Source organism: Eptesicus fuscus, chromosome 11 (assembly GCF_027574615.1).
Source record: "Eptesicus fuscus isolate TK198812 chromosome 11, DD_ASM_mEF_20220401, whole genome shotgun sequence".
NCBI classification, from domain to species: Eukaryota; Metazoa; Chordata; class Mammalia; order Chiroptera; family Vespertilionidae; genus Eptesicus; species Eptesicus fuscus.
The window spans coordinates 73160491-73184284 of record NC_072483.1 but is presented as its reverse complement, the minus strand read 5'-3'; the positions used below and the strand labels follow the sequence as shown (position 1 = coordinate 73184284).

Genomic DNA, 23794 nt, shown 5'->3' with positions numbered 1-23794 from the left:
GCTCTGAACAGCGTCTGACACAGCTGATGGATGGGTGTCTGTAGTGGGTTGAATGGTGTCCCACGAAAATTCACATCCCCCTGAACTTCAGAATGTGACCTTATTTGGAAATAGGGCCTTTGCTGATGTAAGTAGTTAAGGATCTGGAGATGAGATCATCCCGAATTTAGGGTGGACCCTAAATCCAATGGTGGTGTCCTTATAAGAAGAGGAAAGGACACACAGAGAGTGACAGGAAAGAAGGAAGGCCCTGTGACGACGGAGGCAGAGATCAGAGTGATGAAGCTACAAGCCGAGAGCCATCACACATGCCGGAGCAACCAGCAGCCAGGAAGAGGCAAGGCAGGTTGCTCCCCTACACAATTCCGATGAACATGGCCCTGCCAATACCTCAATTTGGACTTCTAGCCCCCAGAGCTGTGAAAAGCTAAATTCCATTGTTTTAAGCCACCGAGTTTGTGGTAATTTGTTACAGCAGCTCCAGGGACCTAATAGAGCCTCCTACAGCCACATCTGCTCACACAGCCAAGGGCAGCCCCTGAAGGTTACAGACTAGTCTATTGGTCCAGTCACATGTACCTCCCGGTAAAGTGGACCTGAGCCCTCCTATGGAGCTGGGATTGGCCCAACCCCCCAGTCGGGCCTTCCTGACATCAGAGGAGACCACTGGCGGCCACTTCACCCACATTTGTTAGGTGACTCTCCTGGGCCAGGTACGGTCCCCATGTCAGCAACACAAGGTCCCTTACGATGCCTCTGCCACAACTCTGCCTTAAGACTGCTCAGAGGTGCCAGCAAGGTGCCAGCTCTGCCACTTCCTGATACTGTGAACTTAAGCAGATACTCCACCTCTCTGAGCTCTAACAAAACCTGCTTTCTAGGCTGTCCTGAAGGTTAAATATGCGGAAAGCAGTTGGAACAAGGCCTGGCTTGTAGTAAGCGCTCAATAACATGAGCTCTTATTGTTATTCTTTCTTCCTGGTCAACACACACACATGTACGCACATGCATGCACACATACACATACACATGCACGCACACACAGCAGTGAGGTGGCAGGCAGAAAGGGCAGAGGGCGCTGGGAAAGTGGCGAGAGGCCCATCCTCACCAGGTAGTTGCCTCCATGTTTGGACTTGAGCATCTGGGCCACCTCGCGGAGGTTGCTCCGGAAATGCTCCTCGTTGGCTGTGCTGGGGAAGGAGACGGCGATGATCCTCTCTGTGACGTACACCAGGTCCAGCTCACAACTGTCCTCCATGGTCTGGCTCACACTCATGTTTCTGGGAAGACTAGCAGAGAGGGGGTTCTAGATCAGAATCTAGTTCCCCAGGGCAAGGACCAGATATCTGCACCCCCTACACACTGTGCATGGCCCACATATCCAACTCAGGGGGGTTGGTTGCTCCCAGACCCAGAGCCAAGGTCGGAGGCTTCCTCTGGCAAGGCCAGTGCAGCCAGCAAGGCCCACCTGGGGTGCCGGAGAGAAAGAGCTGGGCAGGGGCTGGCAAGGATCTCAGGTTGTGTCAGAACCAAATGGTGATGACACCAATCCCAGGTACCCATCAGTTCTGTCAGCACTGCCTTCACCCGGATCCTAGAGGTCAGAGCCAGGGCCGGAGCTGGCCAGGAACCCAGGAGCCCAGCTCTGCCCCCTGACACACTGCAGCCTGCTCTGGCAGAGTGTCTCCAAGGCTCCTGGGACAGCTCTGGAAGGGGAAAGAGAGGCTGAGCGAGTGCTCCCCAGTTCCCTGGCTGAGTATTCTGCTGCCCTCCTTGGCTTTGGAGCTGTGGAGTGGGCGGGAGGCCTCTTGGGGGAAGGGGCAGCTCAGGTGACACCTCACCTGGGCTCCAGGTGAGCCAGACCACAGCACACATTCCAGCCCTCCCCGGAGGCAGGCCAACTCCTGCCCTTTGTTCCCTGACTCCATCCCTACCTCTGGCAGCTCTCACCACTCCAGCACTGTGTGGCAGTGGCCTCCCTGATTGCTAAGGGCCCAGGAAGCAGAGGGTGCAGAGCCCCCGACATCCCAGCACCATCTGAGCTCCGTGGAGAGTAGAGAACCACCTGAACTGGGCACTGGGTGAGGGAGGTAGGGGCTCACGTCTTGACACCTTACCCAGCTTCTCTTCCAGGGGGAGGGTCCAAGGGCCCACTGGGGTGCTGATGGGAAGGGGAAATGGATCTTGAGACACTGGAATTCCATTCTGAAGCCCTGTAGCTTCTGGAGGCACTTCACATGCTCCCCACCCCGACACCTGCTTACCCATCAGCAGTCTCCTAGTGTCTGGCTTCCCCTCTCTGTCCGAGGTGGACAACACTCACATTTCATTTTGATAACCTGTCACTACAGCGGGGTAAAGTTGAGATTGGAGGGCAGCAGGAGGAATACCACCAGGGTATTTCAAAGTGATGGGGCAGCACTGGGGACCCCAAGAAGTAGGGCAGAATCCCGGTCTCCACCAGGTTAACTCTGAGCCCAACTCTAGATGGGGTCTGGAGATGGGGGAGCCGGGGTGATGTGAGGCTTCTCCATGGTGGCAATGACGGGGACCAAGTGGTGGAAGGGCCAGTGGCTGCAGTAAGGTCCAGTGTGATTTGAGCTCTGAGCCCCGGCCATCCCTCATCCCCAAGATGAGCTTCTTTGAGGTGGGCTCCTACCTCAGCTCACTGCCTGCACCAGGCAAAACAGCGCCACCGCCTGACCACCTCAGTACCGCACTCCACACCCGCCCACCCAAGGTGCTTCTGGGCTGTAGGGGGAGGAGGGGATCTAAAGAGCAGATCAGGTGGGAGGGCAGCAGGCGGTTGGGGGTTTCAGCCACACACCAGGTCCCCTCTCCCTGGGACCCCATCTTCCTGGGGCCAGATTCTCACTCATCTCTGGAGCCTCAGGGGTGAAGGTGAGACAGAGAGAACCAGAGAAGCTGGACGCAGGGACAAGAGGCTGTGTCAGCGAGGCACTAAGGCCCCTGTGTGACCCCTAACAAGCCACCTCTGAAACTGTTTCTTCATCTGCCGAATGGGAATAAAACACTTACCTTGCAGAGCTGTTGCAAGGACTAGATGAATCATGCAGGTACTTAAAGAATTCGGCTCAAGGCTGGCTTCCAGCTAGAACCCAGAGCATGACCCTTTCCAAGCGGCATCCACCCACACCCTCCAGGGAGGGTGCCACGGCTGCCCAGGCTTCCTACCACTGGCTTTATGACTTCGGTCTCGGAGACCCAAAGGCATGACTTGCCAGGAACTCCCACAGTGACCTCACCGCCAGGACCCCCACCCTGTGCCCCCCACAGGCCAGGCATACCTGACGGGCTGGGGATGAGGCTGGACACTCGGGGTGACTCTGGTGGAGCCCTGGAAAAGAGAAGAGAAGCAGCATTGTGGAGGAGGCAGGCTGAGAGCTGTCCACGGGCGCAGTCAGGGTCACAGGCAAACGCAGATCCACTTCTCCTTTCTCTGCCAACATTCCAGCCCAGGCACCCTAACACCACAGCAACAAAGCAACCCAAAGCCAAGAGCAGTCTATGCCAATTCCACGTGAGGGTGCTTGCGAGCGTGCGAGCCCCCGGCGAGGAAGGAATCCCAATGTTGAGAAACGTGCCACGCCTGGGCTGGTGCCATCTGTACTGAGCACACACTCAATAAAACAGTTACTGACATTGGAAACTCATTTCATCTCGATTCACTGGCCATCGTAACGGTAACCCCGAGGGGAGGATACAGACTGCAAGCACGAGAGAAGGAAAGGCGAGTGATGGTACCCTCTCTCCAGCTCTAAACCTTTCTCCTCCGACCATCGCCATGCCACACTCCTCTTCTTTAAAGCAGCAGCACGCGTCGTTCAATCAGAGGTTTAGAAACAGAGCAGCCAGGCACAACGTGCACCTACGGAGAGCGGCTCAGGCGGCAAATCGTGCCCCCGAGGACCCACTGCCCATCGTCTGCTACCCCCTCACCCTCTCCCATTTCCAGGGCTGTCAACTTATACAAAACCAGGCGAAGGGACCCAAGTTGGTGTCCAAAACATGCCAGGGCTCCCGAAGACACAGTGAGGAAGCCCAGGCTGAGTCCCTCAGCGCCCCGCTGGGCAGCCTTCCTACTTGACGCTCTGAGCCTCTGGAATGTCACATGTAAAGTGGGGGTATAGATTGGTTTGAAAATGAAAAGGAATTACACATAGAACGGTGACACACACTGAGTGGCCAGAGTATTATGGTCTCTGAACGCATCATAATCTGGCCACTCAGTGTACTTCTCTTGAGTACCTCATTTATTTGATATGAAAGATACTAGAAATCGTGCACCTGATCAGTTTTCCCCTTTGCCCTGGCTGATAGAAAGCTCAGGGCAAATAGGTGGTTGATCTCCAGCAAAAGTCTAGAATACTTTTGGTACCCATCTGAGATACAAATACACTGAGTGGCCAGATTATTATGTGTTCAGAGATCATAATAATCTGGCCACTCAGTATATGTGGTTACTGTTATTACATCAAGTACAATTAAAAGGGCAGTTAGGGATACAATCAAACCTCCACCTCCAAATCAAACCCCCGCATCACTTCCACCACCAACCGCCCATCCTTTCAGCCACCTCACACGATGCAGAATCGGATACCCAACACCCAGAATCCCAGGCCCAGCCAAGCCCTCTGAGCCCATTGGCACTGTCCAAATACTCATGGGCCTCCCAGGAACCAGCCTTTCCCAACCGCCAAGTTGCAACCACTTCTTGGAGGAGACAGGACCGCAATTTGCCAACGAGAGGGGAAACTGAGGCAACAGTGACTCACCCCCAAGTCCTGACGACTGGCAGGATTCACCCTCAGACTTCAGGCTTGACCCCCTTCAGCCCCCTCCAGGCCCTGCAGAGCCTCTGAGGTGGGAGGGGGTGGGCTTGGAGGCCCAGCTCCCAGCTGAGCCCAAAGTCAGGGCAGCCCCGCTAAGAGGACTCCCCATCCATCGGCAGGGAGCAAGCTGCACCCCGAGTCCCCTCTGCCTGGGCTCCCACCCAGCCTGGAGCAGCTCGGCCTCGGCGGGCAGCAGGAGGAAACGCCAAGTGGGGCTGTCTGTCGGGGCAGAAAGTTTCTGTCTCCGCAGCTCTCCTGGCCCTGAGGACTTGGGCTTGCATGAGTCAGGCGTTGGGGGGGGGGGGGGGGGGCGGGGGGGTGAGGAGGGTTGTGTTTGGTTTTCAAGCCCCAAACCAGGCTGTTCCAAAACTACCCACCCAGCGGAACGCAGAAACCCAACACTTCATCTCTCTCCACTGCGCTGGGCCCTGACGAGGAGTCGCTGAGCCTCCCCAGGCCGTGGGCCCTGCTCCAGGCCAAGGGCCACCCCGCTATAAATAGCCCCTTGGGTTTCATCTGTTACGGATCCACAGCCACGTTTGGAGGAGGCCACCACAGCTGCTTCAAACAACTGGAAGCCACAACTGTAGCCAAGGCTTGAGGTGAGGCCAGGACCACAGGTCCAGGCACAGGGAGCACAGGGAGACCAAGGGATACTGAGATGGGCCTGGCAGGGGGACTGGGGGGCTGAGGGGGCCTGGAGCTTCCATGGCACAGGGGTGAAAGGATGAGCAGGGCAGGAGAGCTGGCTCCCGTTCCCCCCCCTCCTTCCCAACGTTACAACACTCCACATTCCTTAGCCTCCCCACCCCAAAAAAAGCCAGGGAGGATAAATAAAAACTTGGCCCCAACCGAGTCTGGCCATACCGCTTCCAGAGGTGATAAGGCAAAGTCCAAGCCTGCTCTCTCCAGCAGGCTGGCCAGGGAACAGGGGCGGGCGGGGCGAAGCTGCCCTGAACAATGACCCCACCAGAGGATGGGGACGAACAGCTGGATGGTCATCCGCTGATGAATCACTGGGCTGCCCTCTAACTGATGGGGCTTCCTGTTTTCTGCAAAGTTGGGGGGCATGTGACACTCGCTGGCAGAAAGCAGACGTGCACGGGTGACACGTCCGAGTGTCAGTGGACACAGAGCCACAGGGAGAACCAGAGAACCACGAACGGCGGCGGGGGGGGGGGGGGGGGGGGGGGGCGGGGGAGGGAGCAGGGGGGAGCTGTGAGCAAACACAATCTAACGCTCGAGAAAACACAGGTGACCTCACACACAGGGCTGGAAACGGGCGTTCTCCAGCGTGCCTCAGCTTGCAGGCCGTTTTCAAGAGGGCTGGGGGACGGGGGAGAGATGTGGTCATCTCTGCCACCCAGCTCCGTGCTCGCTCCCTTTCTCAGTAAACTTTCACTGAGTGCTGCAGGCTGTGCGCCTGGCAATGTTCTAGGCACCAGGGGCCCAGGGGAGGAGGAGCCCTGACCTCAGAGAGCTTCTATTCTATGAAGAAAGGTACTCATCACTGGAGCCCTGGCGGCGGCAGCCCCTCGGTCTCACTGAGCAATCTGTAAAATGGGTCCAGCACAGTTTCATGTGATTCTACATCACTGACCTGTTCCAATAAGAGCCCTTAGGGAAAACTATCAGAGGGCTCTACAAAGAGTACTACAAAGATTTTATTTTGAAAAGAAAATTAAGCTCTCTGTCTGCCTGTAATCCCATTCTTTTCCTCACTGAGGCTCTCAAAGCTCTCTATCCACAGGGCTTTGAACTTCCTCCCAGCCCCTACCAGGACATAGATCAATAATAGGACTTTTGATCCAATTCCCTGTGCACCAAGAAGAACTCTCCCCTATTGTTGTCACCAAAATAGTCTGTCCTTTGTTGAAAGGACACCACTAACGGAAATTCCACAGCGTCACCAAAACAGGGTCCTACTTCTCTTACTACCGGTAAGTTCTTCCTGGTGTCTAACCCTCACCCTTCCTACCGCAGGTCCAGCCAACTCTTTTTGCCTTGGTCCTCGCTGCTGATCACCGCTCAGCCGTTCCCGAGCGCTCAAAGACTATGACCCTATGCTCTGTGATCAACCTTCTCCGCCACCATACAGCAAGGAGCGGAACGCTGGGACCTGGGTGGGGTTGGTTCGAGCAACCACTGTGTGGGAAGAGTCCTGCCTTCCTTTGAGGTCCACAGACCAAACACAACAGCCCTGGACCAAAAGAAAAGCTGTTTCCTGAGCCCCAGTCCCCAGGGGGCACAGTTGGGAGGAGGGTGTGTAAGCAATATCAGGCAGCCAGAAATTGGTGACCAACCTACGTCAGGAGCCCATCCCCATTCCTATGTCTCCTCTGAGGGCAGTGGCCACCCCTCCCCCAACACCAGCCCCTCCAGCCACACCCCTTCCTCTCTCCTTCCTGCCCACCAGCCTGGATTTTTCCAAAACAAAGTGCGACACAGCACACCATCCACGAACTCCACTGCACACCAGCCGTCGGAGGAAAACAGCCATTCCTGCCCTGAATCCTGGGCCACGGGCCAGAGACAGGAAAACAGCTCAAAAAAACAGGCGTATTGTCCCAGCGGCAGGCCCAGAACTTCAACCATGTCACCTTGAAAGCGGTCCCTTCACCTGCGGCAGACTGCAGGGAGCCCACCGCTGGGCAGGGGACTGACTCAGTCACCCGGAGGTCATCCAACCCACAGCAGATGCCTGGGACCTTAAACTTAGGTTTCCTCTCCTTCTTTGCAGTACGCAGGCCATTCTGGAACCTGCTTTGCCTTTCATGCACTCCTTAAACTAGACTAACAACCAAAACACCGCTGGTCTCTCCTCCCATATCCAGACAGGACGCCACCCTTACCCACCCCTTACACACACATTCATCCCAAAGCAACAAAACTTTCTCCTAAATAAAACCTCCAGTCCCAATTAAACAGCCACCTCTTTCTTCCCCAGGACGAAAGTCAAACACACCCTCGTGTCAAAAAGTTCTTCATGATGTCTAACTTCACTCTCTCCTACTGCAGCTTTACCTTCCGGGGTCCGTCAGACCCAGGCTGGGATGTGGGAGCAGCAGCTCTAGGTGAGTTACAAGAGTTTGTAGACCATTGGCTAAATGTCTTGGTTGACACACCATCACCCTGTCCCCCCACCAAGGTTGGGAGTCCTGGCAACACCAGATCCAAGCAGTGGTCCCGGGAAGAAATGGAGAAGGCACTGAGGCATCGAGCCCCTCCAAGCCTCTGTTTGCTTATCTACAAAATGGGGCCACAGCATCTGTTATAGGGGCTGTCATGGGGATCAAAAAATACCCAGCCCAGCTCCTGGCCCTCAGTCAAAATAGCGTCATAAGACAGCTACCATTCATTGAGCACATATCATGTGCTTTGCGTGCATTAAGCTAGTTAATCCTCAGTAGCAGGTACACAAAAAATTAATTTCTCCCCTGCACTCCAGCCCCAGAAACATCACAAACTCGGACAAGAGCCCCTCTCCAGCACGTGTACCTGTGCTCGCAGGACCCCTCCTACCTTGAGCAGAGCCTTCCCCACTAATTTGAGAGGCATGCTCCCGCTCTTCCTGAGGACGCCTCCCCTCGCTGTGCAGGCTGCCCCCGGGCAAGGAGGCAGTGGCGGTGGGCTCACCGCAGAAGTGCTGCCGCCTGCAGAAGCTGCCTCCTGCTGCCCCAGCACCTCCCTCTGGGCCCTCCCCACCATGGGTCAGGCAGCTGTCAGATGATAGGGCCTCATGCCATCAACAGCTCCCCCTGTGCCAACCGCCAAAACCACTCCCTGTTCCTCTGCAGATCAAGGCGGGCAAGGATGGAGAGGCCAGCAGAGGGGCAAATTGTCAGAGAAGGGAAGGAAGAAAAAGGTCCAACTCTGTCGGGCGTCAGCTCCTGGGGTGTGAGGACAAGTCCCGCCACAAGTATTGCCCAAAGCAGGGTCGTGGGAGAGCCCCCTCTGCCCTCCTCTGGGTCCTTCCACTTAAGAAATGTGCTCACTGACTTCCAGCAAAAATGCATGGCAGTAGGAGCGTGGTGGACCAGTCGGCCCACCTTCCAGGTTCTTCCTGAATCAATGGCACTTAAGCCACACAAAAACTCTGCATTTTTCTCTTTCCAATGAAGCAGAGCATGCAATTCCCCAAGACCTGATGACCCTCTAAGGGCTCGAGAGTCCCTCTTCATCTCTACCCTTGGTCCCCACAGTGTTGACCATCCTCCTTGGTGACTGCTCACCCACCACCCAACCAGGCCTCACAGAGCCCACCCTCCTCCCACTCTCACCCTGGCAAAGTAATGGGCAAAAGTGCTCTGAACCCAGCTGAGCTGGAGGCCAAAGCCAAGGCTGAGGCCCGGTGTATAAGTAGATGGGGTCTGCTCACCCAGCCCCTCCTCCCTGGCTCAGCAACTAAGCTGGGCAACCCTGCCTGCCCTCTGGAGAGGAGGAAGGGACACCCCACCAAACAAGAGAGGTGTGAGATAGCACCCACCCATCCCCAGTCCCCCTGAGCACCAGGGGCCCAGCCACATCCTTCTCTGCCCCTCCCCCCCCCCATACTTACGTCTTCCTCAAGGCTTTTCCGAGTGTTCCCACCCCGGAAGGTTCCTTCTCCCTGGAGAGAGACACAAGACAGTAAGAAAGGGGAGTCAAAGAAAGTAATCAAAAGGCACTAGGTCTTTTCACCTGCTGGGTTTGGCAGGGGTGGGGGGCGGGGGAGGGAGTCAGAGGATTGCAGAAGGGCCTTGGTGGGGTGGGGTGAGGTGGGGTGGGGTGGGGAGACTTGGCTGTTTAACATTTCTTTGGCCACTGAACGCCTCTCAGAGCTAATCAAACCCTCTTCTCTGTGTCTCACGACAACTCTGGGAAATATTATTCTCATTTGGCAGATAAGAAAACTGAGGCACAGACAGGCTCATGATTTGCCTAGAGTCACACAATTAGGAGCTCGGAGGAGTTAGGATTTAAACCCGAATCTTCCGCTCCAAGCCATTCAATACCAGCCATTGCCGGAGACACCTCACAGCTGCTAACCTCAGTTCCCACTTTAGGGCCCACGGACTTTTTCCTCTTCCTCCTCCTTGCAGCCTTGAGATTGTCTGTTTCTCTGCTACGTCAGAAAGATCTATTCAGAAAGATCTGCCTGGCTTTCTCAATCCCTACATATTTAATAAAGAAACCCATATTTAACCACTGGCCTCTCTCTCTCCGCTCCCACCCCTGCCTCTCCTGCTCGGCCTGCCTAGTTCCCCAGCAATCCATTTCCAAATGCACCAGCTCCCAACGTCACCCATGGCCCCACCACTTCCCCCAAGTTCCCCATATCTACTCCAGAAGGATGTCCCCAAACACATCTGTTCACTTTCCCCAAATCCATCTTCCGCTTTCCGGCCTCCCAGGCTGCTCCCCGCCACCCCTCCCCGGGGCCTGCTGTCACTCACCGTGTCCACTACATTCTTTGGTGCACTCTCCGTGTTGACAGGCTGTGGACAAAGGGAAAAGGCAGTGTGAGGACTCAGGACAAACGCCTCCAGATTGGCTCCCTCTCCAAGGCCGGTGGCCATGTGGGCAGAATGCTTTCAGGACATGACACCAACCCAAGATGGAACCTGGCTGTCCCCAAGTTGGGAGGCACAGTTTGGAAAATAAAAAACTTCCTATTGGTACTGTAAACATCCACCTGGACAAACATCACCCGGGCCTCTGGCTCAGGCAGTCGCTGACGGTTCAAAAAGGAACAAGGAGCGAGTAACCGTCACTGTGCCAACATGCCAGGCGTTTTCATCAATACCATCTCAGCCACCACAAGCACCTGTGATGCAGGTACCATTATTACCTTTTTCTTTAAATCCTCACCTGAGGATATTTTTTCCATTGCTTCTCAGAGAGTGGAAGGGAAGGAGAGAGGGGGAGAGAGAGAAAGAGAAACAGCATGTGAGAGAGACACATTGACTGGTTACCTCCTGCACACAGCCTAACTGGGAATGGGGAGTAAACCCGCAACCCAAATACGTGTCCTTGACCCAGAATCAAACCTGGGACCCTCCAGTGTGCAGGCCAACACTCCAACCACTGAGGACACCAGCCGGGGCCCATTGTTACTTTTGAGGCTCACTTTACAGATATGCAGAAGTTAAGTGAGTGGCCCAAGTCATCAACTATACTAATGGGGACAACAGGATTTGAACCCCACCTTGGGCTCTGCGATTCTCCCTCTTTGTCTGAAATGGCAGCAGCCTGGGATGAGAGGCCTGTGGGTTCTAACTCTTCAAGGCCTCCTCCGCCCTCATTGGCCCTGCCCCTTCACAGACCTCAGTTTTCATGCCCAAAAGCTCTACTCCACCCAGACCTGCCCCCTACATCCCTTTACTTGTTCTCACATCCAGGCCTTTCCTGGTCGAACAGCTTCCCCTCTTTTCCTACAAGCTCTCCTCCTCCATGAAGCCTGCCCTGAACACCTCAGCAAGGAGGACTCTCTCTCCCACCTCTCAACTCCAGTATGCCATTTATCTGGTCATTGGCACATGAATAATCATATCATGGGAATATGTCTTGTTTTATTTGTGATTCTATCCCACCTGCCTCCAAAACATATTCAAAGCAGCATTTTTACGAACTCATTTGCCATATCCCTCATTCCAGGGCCTGTGATTATGGATAGCAGGCCATCAATAAACACCTGTAGTCTGGTCCTGCCTCTCGCCCCAGTGCCACCCTTCCCCTGCCCGGACCAATAGAAGTGCTTCCTGCTAAAGGCAACCTGAAAAATAGGCTCCTAGGACTCCCCCAAAACTGGAGAGAAACTTCCCATTCCAAGGCCACCTCCTGACCAGATTCTAGGGCTCCATTTCCAACTCAGCAAAGTGGTTAGTGGGGCCCCTGAACCATGCAGAAGGACGTGAGGATGACTGCCAAGGTCATGAAACAGGCCTCTGCCGAGATGAGTGTGGGCCCAGTTAAGACAGACTGTCTCAGGATAGGAAACGCCTGCCCTCACCCCAGCCCGGGACCTGAGGGGCAAGCTGTTTGTGTCTGAAGACAGAGGAATGGACAGAATGACCACTGAGAGGGTCTGGCGCCAGGGAGAACTGGCCGAGGCGGACATGGAGGAAGAAGGCCGGCTAAGCTGAAGGCAGCCGTGCTCTTTCTGGAAATGGCCCAGACTTTACCCCTCCTGCCTGGAAAGAAGACGGGTGGCTGAGGCCAAAACTTCCTTCCAGGGGATGAAACCTCCTGGGAGTATTTCAGGGCCAAGGCAGCTTAGGATGGATAAGAGAGGACAGGGTCCAGGAATGGAGTAGGAGTTGGGGAGGCACATCAGGAAGCCCCTCTAGCCCTCAGGTCGACTCCCCTGGAGTTTGAGAATGGCTCTGGAAGAGTAAATGACACATCCCATCCCGTCCCAGCCCAGCCACCTCCAGAGCCCCCGCTGCTGAACCACAGGCCACTGGGCAGAGGGCAAATGAGCCCCCTGAAAAATTCTGGCCCTCTGAGCCCCACTTGACCCTTTGATCCAGGGCTCTGTGATGCTCCCATGAAGACCATGGGCCGGGCGGGACCACCTCCTCTCTGGGGGAAGGAGGAACACACCTGGAGGGCAGACACAGAGACCTTCTATATGCAGAGTCTGCATAGCAGAGCAGAGATCTGAACCCAGCTCTCCCAACTCCAAAGCCCTCACTCTTCAGTCTGCTGAGCCAGCCTCTCCAGACAGGCTGTTCAGAAAGGACAGCAATGGGGTAAGAGGGAGAAGCTGCAGAGGAAGTGCCTGCCCCAGGATACTGCAGGCCCTCAAGAGCCCTCATCCAGCGTTGGGGGAAACCTCCCAGGAGGCCATGACTCTCCTGAAGAGCAGAGTGTGAGCCAGGGTGCCTTGAACTTGAGCGTGACTCAGAAACACCTGGAGGGCTGTGAACACACAGGGGCTGGGCCCTCCCCAGAGGGTTGATCCAGTAGAACTCGGGTGGGACCCGAGAACATGCATTTCTAACAGGTTTCCAGGTCTGGGGATGACCCTTTGAGAAGCACTGGTCTAAACGGCTAACAGTGTGACCTCAAGCGGGTCACTTCATCCTTGCTGCTCCTCAATGGGACAGAGTGGCTCTATGTTGAAAGAATCAAATGAGAGGAAGCACATAAAGCACTTAGAACAGGGCCTGGCGCTTAGAAAGTGTTCAGTAAATGCTAGCAGTTATTTATCCTCTCCACCCCACACACTCCCCAGGCCCTCCTATGGCCCACCCTGCCCCACCTTGACCCTCCTGCCCCACCCCTCCCATGTCTGGCACAACGAAGACCTGGGAGTCGAGTCAATATTAGAAACCACAGGCCTCAGCAGTGCAAGAGAAACTTCTCTCCCTGCCAACAACCATCTGAGCACCGTAACCTTGGCCCCCACCCCTTTCCCCGTGCCAGCTGGAAGCCGGCCACAGAAAGACGCTTGCCAGCCATCAAATGCCTTCAACTTACTGGTTTAGATGCTTTCTGAAGAGCTAAAAATTTCCAAAAACCCCTCCTGACCTAAACACCCAGCGTTTTCCTGCAGTGTTTGCAAACACGGCCCAGCATGCATGCCGTGCTCCCACCCTCCCCTCCCCAGTCCTCCGGGACTGAAGTCCTGCTTCTGTTTCCCAGGAACTGCCAGCTCTGGGCCGACTGGGAATGGAAAAGGCAAGGAACTGGTAACATGAGGGTGGATCTCCCCTGAAGCCAAGCCTGCCCCAGGCCCTGGGCATGCTATAGGGAAGCTCCCAGACCACCCCAGCTGTGGACTCCTGAAGTGGCCGCCCCAGAGTTCCAATGGCTGGCAGAGCCCCTTCAGCAACACAGACACCCCACCCACTCCCACACGTGCACACACACACGTGTACACCCACACCTCCATCCTCCCACACCACTCCTCAGAACAGCTCTGAGAGGGACTTCAGACCCTGTCTCCTCCCTCCTGAGGTGCAGAGAGGTCTGACTGGCCCAGGTTCTCAGGGTAAAGTTAATGGCAGGGTTGGAGTTGGCACCAGTTTTGTAAAGCCCACTGCTGAGCTCACCTCGCAGCCCCTCCATCCTGTCCCCTGCCCCCTGTGGGCTCTTCTCTTCCTTCCTCTTGAGGCTCAGCTGCAGAAGGACCAAGCAGATGGAGCCCAGATGGGGACTGTCCCCATCTGTCCCTACCCACTGCCCAGTCCCAGAAAAAAACCTAGATTTCAAGGACCCAGACTTTCTGAGCAGCTGACCACAGCCCCACCAGGGGTCTTCAGAATGCCCCTGGCCTCCAGACTGGACAACTGGAACTCAGCTCAGGAGCAGGTGGCAGGGTATGGACCTGGTGCCACTTGACATCCAAGTCTTGCTCTTCAAGGATCACTCTACTCTAGGATCCCAAACCCGGGAGTCTGGAGTAAGGCAGGGACTCAGGGTGAGGCGCTAAGGGCAGAATGTTTAAGGAGGCATTCATTCTCAGGCTGCTCCAAGTGCACCAGCACAGCCCTGAGAGCGAGGCCTCCTTGAATTTTGCACCCCGGGGGCCTCACTGGCCTACCTCATCCTGGCCCTGGGCTGGAGATGCCTTTCCTAATGTTAACACAATAACAACAATGACTCATTACGTGTTAATGCAGCCTTGGGCATACATAGTATTAGATGCTTGGCTTCCATGGTCATCAATCCTCTTAGCCATCCGCATAACCAATGTGCACAAGGTAAGCATTAACCCATTTTACAGTTGAGGAGACTGACAGTCTGCCATGTTAAATAACTTGCCCAAGGTTACACAGCTAATAGGTAGCTAAGAGGGCTGGTATTTGAACCCTGCTCCTTACATCCATCCCTTCACGCTCTATCTCTCCTGGGAGATGATCTCCATTCAGTTCCTCTTACCCTTAAATCAACTGCCCTCCTGCTGGGAACAAGCTTTCTGCGACTTAAAGACTAATTGTCTCCGGTCCTCCAGAGGAAGAGGTCTGCAATACACTTCCATAGGAAGAGGAGGAAATGGGCTGCAGCAGGAGAGACTGAGGTCAGACAACAGAGAGAACTTCCTAAATGTGAGGGGCTGAAAACCACAGGGTGGATAAGGGAAGCTGCACATCTTTTCCTCAATTTTTTTCCCAAAAAAGACATGCATGCCGGCGGGGGGGGGGGGGGGGGGGGAACGGGGGACAATGAGGGGGAAAAGAACACACATGTAATACCTTAATCAATAAAGAAAAAAAAGCCCCCCCCCCCCAAAAAAAAGACCTGCATGCCCTCTCCAAGCCTGCATTTACCCATTGCCAAGTGTATAGGCCCCAGGAAGGGCCATTCTGCAGAGGTTGGGGTGGCTGAGATGACAGCCTGGAGGTTCATGCAGTAGGACATGCTGGCGGCCTGCAGGGAGGGTGGGCCGGGGAAAAAATGTATCTGTGGGCTGCTGTTTTGGATGAAGGAAAAGACAGAGGGCCATAGCGGGTGGGGGAGGTGCCCAAGCCTGGGGCTGGGGGGAGGGGGCTGGCGCAGAATGCGGACTCAGCCTCCAAAGGAACATTCCGTCCAGAAATTCCTCACACCCTCTCCCCTTCCCCCCTCCAGCTCTCCCCACTCTTGCCCCCTGGGATGCCTGGAATCTGGACAATTTTTCAGGTCAAAAGACCTTGTGACATCACATCTACTGCCATGGCGACGAACTGTGAGGTCACGGCAGCCCAACCCACTAGGAGGGGAAGGAAGCTGGCGGGTAAGGCCATGGGGGCTGGAATGTCCTCAGCCCCAGGACCCAGAGCAGGTTATTCCAGGCTCACTTGTTCTAAAAATAGAACCCTAAGCAGATGAAGGGAGGGGGCTGAAAGCAAGAGAGAAGGGCAGGGCAGCACCATTTACTGGGCACTTAGAGGGGGCGTGGCAAGGATGGCACATAATATACCCCACAGCCTGTCTGGGGGGGCCCATCAACAGATAATAACAAAAACAACTACAGCAGTGGCTACAGCAGCAGCAGACGGAGCACTTTGAACCCCTTTTGGCAAATGAGGAAACTGAGTCTCCGGGGAGATTGGCCAGCTCCATAGGAGCTCAGGTCTGCCCCTCAAAGGCTGTATTCACCCCTCACGGAATGTTACTTCCTACCATCCCGGGACGGGGAGCTGATGGGGGCAGGAGGGTGAGGGGCTAGAGGGAGGGAGAGAGAGGCAGGGCTGGACCCCGCGAGGGTGGGAGGGAGGCCAGCAGCCAGGGTCCCCTGAGTGTTTGGGTGAAGTTGCTCCAGGGGCCACATCCTCTCCCAGGCAGGCCAGGGCCACCAGGGAAAAAGAACAGGCTGGATGTGATAAATGAAACGTGATGCCTGATTTTCCTACACCCCCAGGGGAGGGGCCTGGGCAAGCCCACTCCTGTCCTCAGGCCCTTCTCAACTCACCCGGAGGGACCAGCACCCAGCTCCCGGCTGAGGCTGAGCAACTGCGGGCACTCCCACCCCACCGGCTCACACATGCTCGCCAGGCTGGCCCGGCCAGGCTGGAATATTTCTCGCCTCCTCCTGCCAGCCTCCCCGCTGGATGCTGTTCTACCTGTCAGCCAGGGAACTGGGAGTCTGTGCTGCTGCAGGCCCTTCCTCCAGGCCCCTCTGGTCGCCTTCGCCCACGCTCAGCACCTGTACCAGCCTCATCTGGTGTCCCCAGCCCTCCTCCTGGCAGCCCCCTCACCACCGAGCCACACCCCACAGCTGGCAGCTGACTCCCGGCTCTCAAACCCTGCTTAGGTTCATTTCCCCACTCAAGGACCCGTATAGCTTAGTGCTCAGCTCATCAAGTTCAAGTTCCCCAATATGACTTCTGGACTCCTCCCTTATGTGGCCCCTTCCTCCTCGGGTGGATTCCACTGCCTTCCCCTCGCTCCTCTCTATCTGCTCACACCTCCTCTCTGCTCACCATGAATGCCATGCTTGTTCCCACTCAGGCTGTTCCCACCAGCACCCCAGCCAGAGCCACCAAGGTAAGGCAACATGGCCTGGCCCTCTCGTCTCCCCAGCAAGGACACTGGATTTGCCCCGGGCCCCATCGGTCTTGGTAATTTGTACCAAGGCCCTGCCCCTTCTCTGCTTCAGCCCTGCCACCTTCTGAAAGGCCCTCTCTCCTTCTTCTCTCCTCTCTTCCATTGCTGAACTCTTGTTTTGTTTTTTGTTTTTTTTGTTTGTTTGTTTTTGTTTTTTTTACAGAGAGGAAGAGAGAGGGATAGAGAGCTAGAAACATCGATGAGAGAGAAACATCGATCAGCTGCCTCTTGCACACCCCCCACTGGAGATGTGCCCGCAACCAAGGTACATGCCCTTGACCAGAATCAAACCTGGGACCTTTCAGTCCGCAGGCTGACGCTCTATCCACTGAGCCAAACTGGTTTCGGCCCATTGCTGAACTCTTAAATGGGACTCAGAATAGGACTTCCTCAACCATAGCAGCACAAACTGATCGCTTCCTGCCCTGGACCCTAAAGGCTACCTCTGGTCAGGACCCCCCAGCCGAGCACTAATTGTTTCCATAATATAGTTCTCTCTCTCTCTCTCTTTCCCCCTGAGCATGGTCCCCCAAGGGCAGGACGCTTCATTGGACTGGGGCCTCTCCCAGTGGGGGTCATAGGGCAAGTGGTCAGCACATTCATGGATGCCTTGACCCCCAGGGACCATGTCCCTTCACAGCCCAACCTGAGGGCAGGACCTCAGTGGGCCCTGAGCATTTCCACCCAAGACTCCCCAGGAAGACACCCTCCCATCAGCAGCTGCCTTACCCCTAATAGGTGTCAGTATGTGTCCCAGTAGCAGCGACTCCCATGACTGCGCCCCGCTGTGCCATTTTAGGTGTTAGAGAGCGTTGCTGTTTCTTTAACCCAAGTCTCCTCCTCTCTATAGGAAGCTCTACCTACTAGGCTCTACTTTGGAGAGCAACAGAAAATAAGCAAATTTGCCCTTCAGCACCTTCTCACTCCCATTCTGCACCCCCTCAAACCCCACCCCCCATATTTTCCCTCTCCAGACTAAGCCACTCTAGCTGTTGCACAAACTGGGATGTCCACCCACCTCACCACTCTGGGAATCCTCTTTGGAAGGCAATGCTCACAACTGCCCTCTTCTTTGAAGGCTTTCTCAGACTCATCTCTCCTGGCCTTGCTCCATTTTTAAGAATCTCCCAAAAATGAACCCTCAGTGCCCTCAGATGAAATTCATTAGGGCCTGAAGTTCAAACTAACTAACTGATTACTCCCCCATCAGACACCCCACCCCACCCTCCGATTCACAAGGACATCTCAAGCCCCCTCTGTGGGGCTGGCCCGTCTCCGCCAGTCCAGGTCCCTTGGATGCCAGGCTGCATGTGCAGAGGGCTCAGCATCCGGCCGACTTTGGTGGCCACTCGTTTGGCTATCACCCTCGGGAAATTCCTTCTGACTCTTTATTTTTCAGAAGTTGAGAAAAGCTGCTTCAGCTCTTTCCAAGGATCAGGAGTGTCCACGGCAAACAAGGGCTCTCCCTCTCCATCCTGCCCCCACCCATGGACCCCCAGGAGGGACGTGACCATAGGACCCTTCTACCAAAGGCCTTAGGCAACATCTGTTGAGTAAGACGAAAACACTGGTTGAAGATTAAGCCACTTTGCCCTGGCTGGCCTGGCACAGGCTGGAAAGTGTGTTTGGCTGGCAGAGCCCTGAGGCTGGGCTGAAATCCTATGTCCAGGGATGATGGTCCTGATCCTGGGGCGGGGGGTGGGAGGGTAGGATTCAAGCAAAGTGGGTGAGCTGGGGACATAGAGAAAATATGACAGACAGACAGACAGTCACACAGTGTGAGGCAAGAGGGAGGGGGCAGGGAGGCCTGAGTCCAGCCCTGCAGAGGCTGAAGGGCAGGCAGAGAATGGAAAAGGAAGGAAAAATACAGCCCGCCCTTTCCTCCCGCTTTGAACCTGCTCAGAGCACTTGCCTCGCCCGCTGTGAGGAAACAGGTGCTAAGTGCTCTCTGGGGGGAGCCAAACTTTCTCCCTTTTCCCCTGGGCCACTTTCTCACTCCCCGGGGACAGCACTGAGCTTCCAGCCGGAGGCAGGCCTCCCACCCAGCAGCAGCCCTGTTTACTGAGCACCTAATCTACCAGGCATTCGACTGAACCTCTGTCTCCCTGTCACTCAATAAACATGTACTGAGTACCTACTGTGTGCCAGACCACAGCGTTACAGCACTGAACACAACACAGAAAAATCCCTACTCTTGGAATTTACAAGCTGGTGGGGGCCGGGGGAGCCTCTTAAACAAGATAAGCAAATAAGACTCAGGGCTTATCAGATGGCGATGCATGCTGGGAGGCAAAGAAAGCCGGGTGGGAGATAAGGTGGTTGTGGGGAAGGAAAATGCTGACACTAGAGTAATACCTGAGGGAAGGAAAGAGCCCTGAAGGTATCGGCAGGGGCGGGGAGCATTCCAGGCAGAAGGAATAGCTAATGCAAAGGCCCTGAGGCAGCATCCTGACTGGTTTATTCAAAGACCAGCAAGAAGGGCTGGAGCAGAGTGAGCAAGGGGGAGATGAGGTCAGAGAGGAAACTCTCCGGGAGGGCTGTGCAAGCCAATGGAAGAACCTTGGACTTTTACTCCCAGTAAAGTGGGCAGCCATTGGAGGGTTCTGAATACATACTAATTCAACAGGTTAATTGCTCCTTTTATTCTTGTAACCTTACAAGGTAAGTAGTATTTCCACCTCTCAATCTGCAGAGGGGGAACTGAGGTCAAGAGAGGTTAAGCAATGTGTCCAAGGCCACCTAGGGAACTGGGATCCATAGGGAGGTGGTCGAACTCCCCTGCTCTTGACCACAGTTGGGGGTCGGTTCTGATTCAAGTCGGGGAACGTCTGGAAGCACAATCTGGTGTCACAGCCACTTCACCACCAGGTGGCTGACCAACCTCCGTGAAGGGCAGAGCCTGGGCACAGGTGGGGCGCATCACAGAGATGAGAAGATTCCCTGGCCTCCCTCAGGCAGGAGCCCCTTCTAGTGCTAACCGCAACCTCTCCAGCTGGAATGCCAACCATTCCCTCTTGTCCCAACCCCTGACCCTTCCTCACATAAACAAAGCTCACTCCTGGTGGCCAGGCATCTGGCTTCTGCCTGGAGAGCCCTAAACCCCAGACCCCCCAGCCGTCCTAGACCAGCCAAGGACATTCTGTTCTCGGGGGCAGAGGGGCAGTTGTGTTGGAATGATGAGAGGTCTGCTCACCTCACCTCACCCCTCCTGCCCGCCCTCCACAGTGTCTCTCTGAAATCCCAGAGAGATTTCTCACTGGCAGCTCCAAACCAGGCCTACACTCTGGCCTCATCCCTGCAACACCCGGCTCGCCCCCCACCTACACCCGCTGCTGTTGTCAGATGACCTTCAACTGGGCTCCGCACAAATAACGCCCCACTTCTGGAGCCGCACAGCTGGGCAGAGCTGAGGCCCAGAAGAGAGGAGGGGCCGCTGCAAAGAAGGGACACACTTGGCAGGGCCTGGGCCCCTTGTGCAGAGAAGGGTGGCGCTGTGCTGGGCCCAGGAGGCGTCTAAGAGCCACCAGCACTTTCACATACTTTAATTCCATTCCATTAACAGCCCTGAATGGAGGGAATACTTAGCAGCACTGAGACGGCCTTTCGAGCATCTAGTTCAGCCATCTCTGTGACAGAAAGGGAAACTGATGTCCAGAAAGAGGGCGGGACAGGAACACTGCCACATGGCAGAAGACCAGGTGGCCTGGCTGAGATTCTAATATCCAGGCAGAGCAGGTCACTGCACAGGTGTGCAGACACTGTAACTGCCGGGCCCCATGACACCCTTGTCCCTCCCTCCAGGTCCCCACCCACATCCGTGTCGTCACTTGCCAGTGGGTCAAATTGTGACCATAGGGCCCCTCCATGACTCTCCTCTATACACATACACACACACACACACACACACACACACACACACACACACACATGCACAAGCACACACCTGGAGGCATGCAGGCTCCTCTCCTCCAGCCTCCAGGCCCTGCCCACCTCCAGCAGTGGGTGAGGTGCAGGAGGGGCCTCTGAAGGGTAAGAAGGCAGTGAGAGGGCAGGAGGGAAAAGCTCCCAACATTTCAAATCAGCCCAGCTGGGATCAGTCCACAACTCACAGGAGCCCTGTCCTGTCCATGCTTTTCTGGAAGTCCCACTGGGGGAGGGAGGAGGAGTCGAGGACACCCAAGAGCAGAAAAGCAGAATCAGACAAACAGCATGGAGGTGGAAGAGGCCACCTGAATGACAGCAGCTGCCCAGGCAGATGAATTCTGTGGGTCAAGCCATCCATCCCCCTGCCTCCAGCTGAAGGGTACCTGACCCAGGACCAAGTGGGTGGGAGGAGATGCCATCCCCTAGTTCTGTAAGCTCCAGGACAACAGGCACCTGGCCAGGCCTGCAGACAGGCAAGATGCCCTTTTATGGTTTTTTCCAAGGACTTTAGTCTCCAGATTGAAATAGGAGGCCCTGCATCCCATCAGAAGGGACCTCATGACTCATTTCCTCCCAGTCCAGCTTCAGCCTCTCGGAACAAGGCCCCCTCCTTTCCCTTACCTAATTACCCGGCACCCTTGGGGGCTGCCAGCATGCTTGGATCTGAAGTAAGCTGCAGCTGGGAGCAGAGGACAGAGGGGAGGAGGGGCTGGCAGGGTAGGGAACGGACTGTCACTCACCACCAATTCATGGTTGGATGGAGGAATGCAGGGGGCAGCCACCTGTGGGAGGAACAGAGAAAGGCAAGGTTAGCATCTTGCATTCCTACAGAAAACCAGGGCCTCCTGAGATCATTCCACAGCCACCACCTCCACGCAAGACACCCCTTCCCTCAACTCACACACATGGACACTCTGCAGTCTGAGAGTTCATTGGAAGATTATGTGGCAACATGGAAAAATACTTAGGCAACACCGCTAGTGGGGAGGGGGGCTGCGAAAGGTAAAAACGAAATGCACGTCGCTATTTTTAAGTTCTGTAGAAATATGCAGACACTGAAAGACTGGAGGTCAATGCACCAGAATTTTCATAACGGGATTAAATGGTAAGAAAAATAAGGATTTATTTTCTTTGTTCTGTTTTCTAGATTTTCTGCAATATGGTAAGATGTGTTTGAAATTTTTTAAAAACGTATTTAAGGTCTCTAGAAAAGAAAGAGTTGCCTCTTCGTTCTCCCCAATGCCGAGGTGTCTCACCCATAGGTCAGAGTGCAAGCAAGCTGGCAGTTTCCCAAAGCGCGTGGGAAACAGGTGGGTGACGGGCCCCTGCCAGCTCTCCCAAAGAAAGCCACCCCATCACTAATAAACACAGAGGCCTGGAGAGCTGAAAGCACCCTCTATGGGTGAGCTATTATTTTATCCTCATCCTCATCTTTCTCTCTGATGACCTGGCGGGGGAGGAGGGCAGGTGGCAACTTGGGCCTCCAGACAGAGGGGAGGGGGTAGGAGGGAGGGCTGGATTGCTCCTACCCTAAGATAACATCCCTCAGCCAGGCCAGGCAGCCAAACCTCTACCCTGACAATTAGCAGGGGCCTTTATCAGAGACTCAATGTGTTCCTTTTTTCTAGCCGGGACACGTTTTTCTTGGAGCTCATACCTCAATCTTGGCTCCAATTCCTGACCCGAGCACCAGGCAGGGGGCCCACAGAGGGGACGAAGGGGGAGGCTCTCCCTGGGGCATGAGGATGTCTGGTCACAAGCTGTGGATGGCCAAAGAGGGGGTGGCTGCCTCCTCGGACAGTGGGAGACCCCCCACTCCCCCCGCCCCAGCCACCACCCAGTGGAGTAGTGACCGAGACAGCCCACAGCCCCGACTGGGGCTGGCTGTTCATAGAGGCCACCCTTAGCCAGGCCCTCCCTCCATCTAACTCGTTCTGTCGTCTGACCAGCCTAAGGGATACCCCAACTTGACACACCAGCTCAGAAGGGGACAAAACACCCACGTAACTCGTGCCCTGAACTCTGGGAGGCTGGAGAGGCTGAAAGTATCTCTGCTTCTTGACTCAGCCATGCTACAGGCTCCCTGTCCCCCCCCCCCCCCACCTGCTCCCCGCCTCCCCACCCATTCTCCAGCAAAGTGTCCATCACCCTGTACACAACTTTATCCTAGGACTGGTGGGAAAATCACATACAAAGTCAAAAAAAGAGACAATATCTAACACTTACTGAATATGTACTATATGACAGGCATTAATATCAGTGCTTTGCCCACGTAAAGCTACTGTTATACCTCTGGTTGAGGTGCAGGGGGCGCGGAGAAGTTAAACATTTGCCCAAAGTCACACTGCTGGTCAGTGGGAGGGGTGGGGTGGAGGGTGCCAAGAGAACAGACCAGGAGGAAGGGAAGGCCCCAGAGGTGACTGTGGCCTGCAGGGCTCCCTGCCCACCTTGCCCACCAGACAAGGTCTCAGCCAGGGGACACAGCCCTGCCTGCCAGGGTCAGGGCAGGAGTCTGCATCTAGCAGTGGCCTCCTCCCTCTCTCCTCCCACCTGCTGCCCCAAACCCCACTCTGGAGCGTGTAGGTTTCACCTGATGAGGCCAGCCCCCAGGGTCTTCTCTCCCCATTCCTGCTGTCACCCTTGGACAGTGCCCTCCGGTCCTTTCTTCCTTACACAAGGGTGGGTTTCCACTCTCCATGCGGGACTGGAGTTGGGGAAGTGAGGGGGTTACAAATACATTTTGGGCAGGGGCAGCATGGGCAGGCATCCTCAGAGAAAAGTGGGAGGGTCTCTCTCCCAGCACCAAAGGCAGCGCAAAAAAGGGACCCCACATCTCTTTCCATCCCCCAGAGGCAGAGACAGCCCCTAAGCAGAGTCACCCCTTAAGGACTCAGATCTGAGGTGCAGCAGTGGGCCCCCAGGTAGAGGGCCTGATGCCTGGGTGCCCCCAAGACCTCCTCCACCCCTGCCCACAGCTGTGCATGCCAGCCAGCCTGCTGGCC

General features: G+C 55.5%; 1 protein-coding gene across 2 annotated transcripts in view; it reads right to left on the bottom strand.

Annotated features, from left to right (window-relative positions):
- The window catches only part of TNS1 (tensin 1), a 219091-nt gene that overhangs the window by 86245 nt on the left and 109052 nt on the right, over nucleotides 1–23794 (bottom strand). For both annotated transcript variants that reach the window (XM_028151044.2, XM_054723191.1), the window contains exons 4-8: nucleotides 21533–21574; nucleotides 10289–10330; nucleotides 9412–9462; nucleotides 3309–3358; nucleotides 1109–1289 (exon numbers count right to left, since the gene is read on the bottom strand). In XM_028151044.2, coding sequence (XP_028006845.2) covers nucleotides 1109–1289; nucleotides 3309–3358; nucleotides 9412–9462; nucleotides 10289–10330; nucleotides 21533–21574 — 366 coding nt within the window. The remainder of the gene's footprint in view (nucleotides 1–1108; nucleotides 1290–3308; nucleotides 3359–9411; nucleotides 9463–10288; nucleotides 10331–21532; nucleotides 21575–23794) is intronic.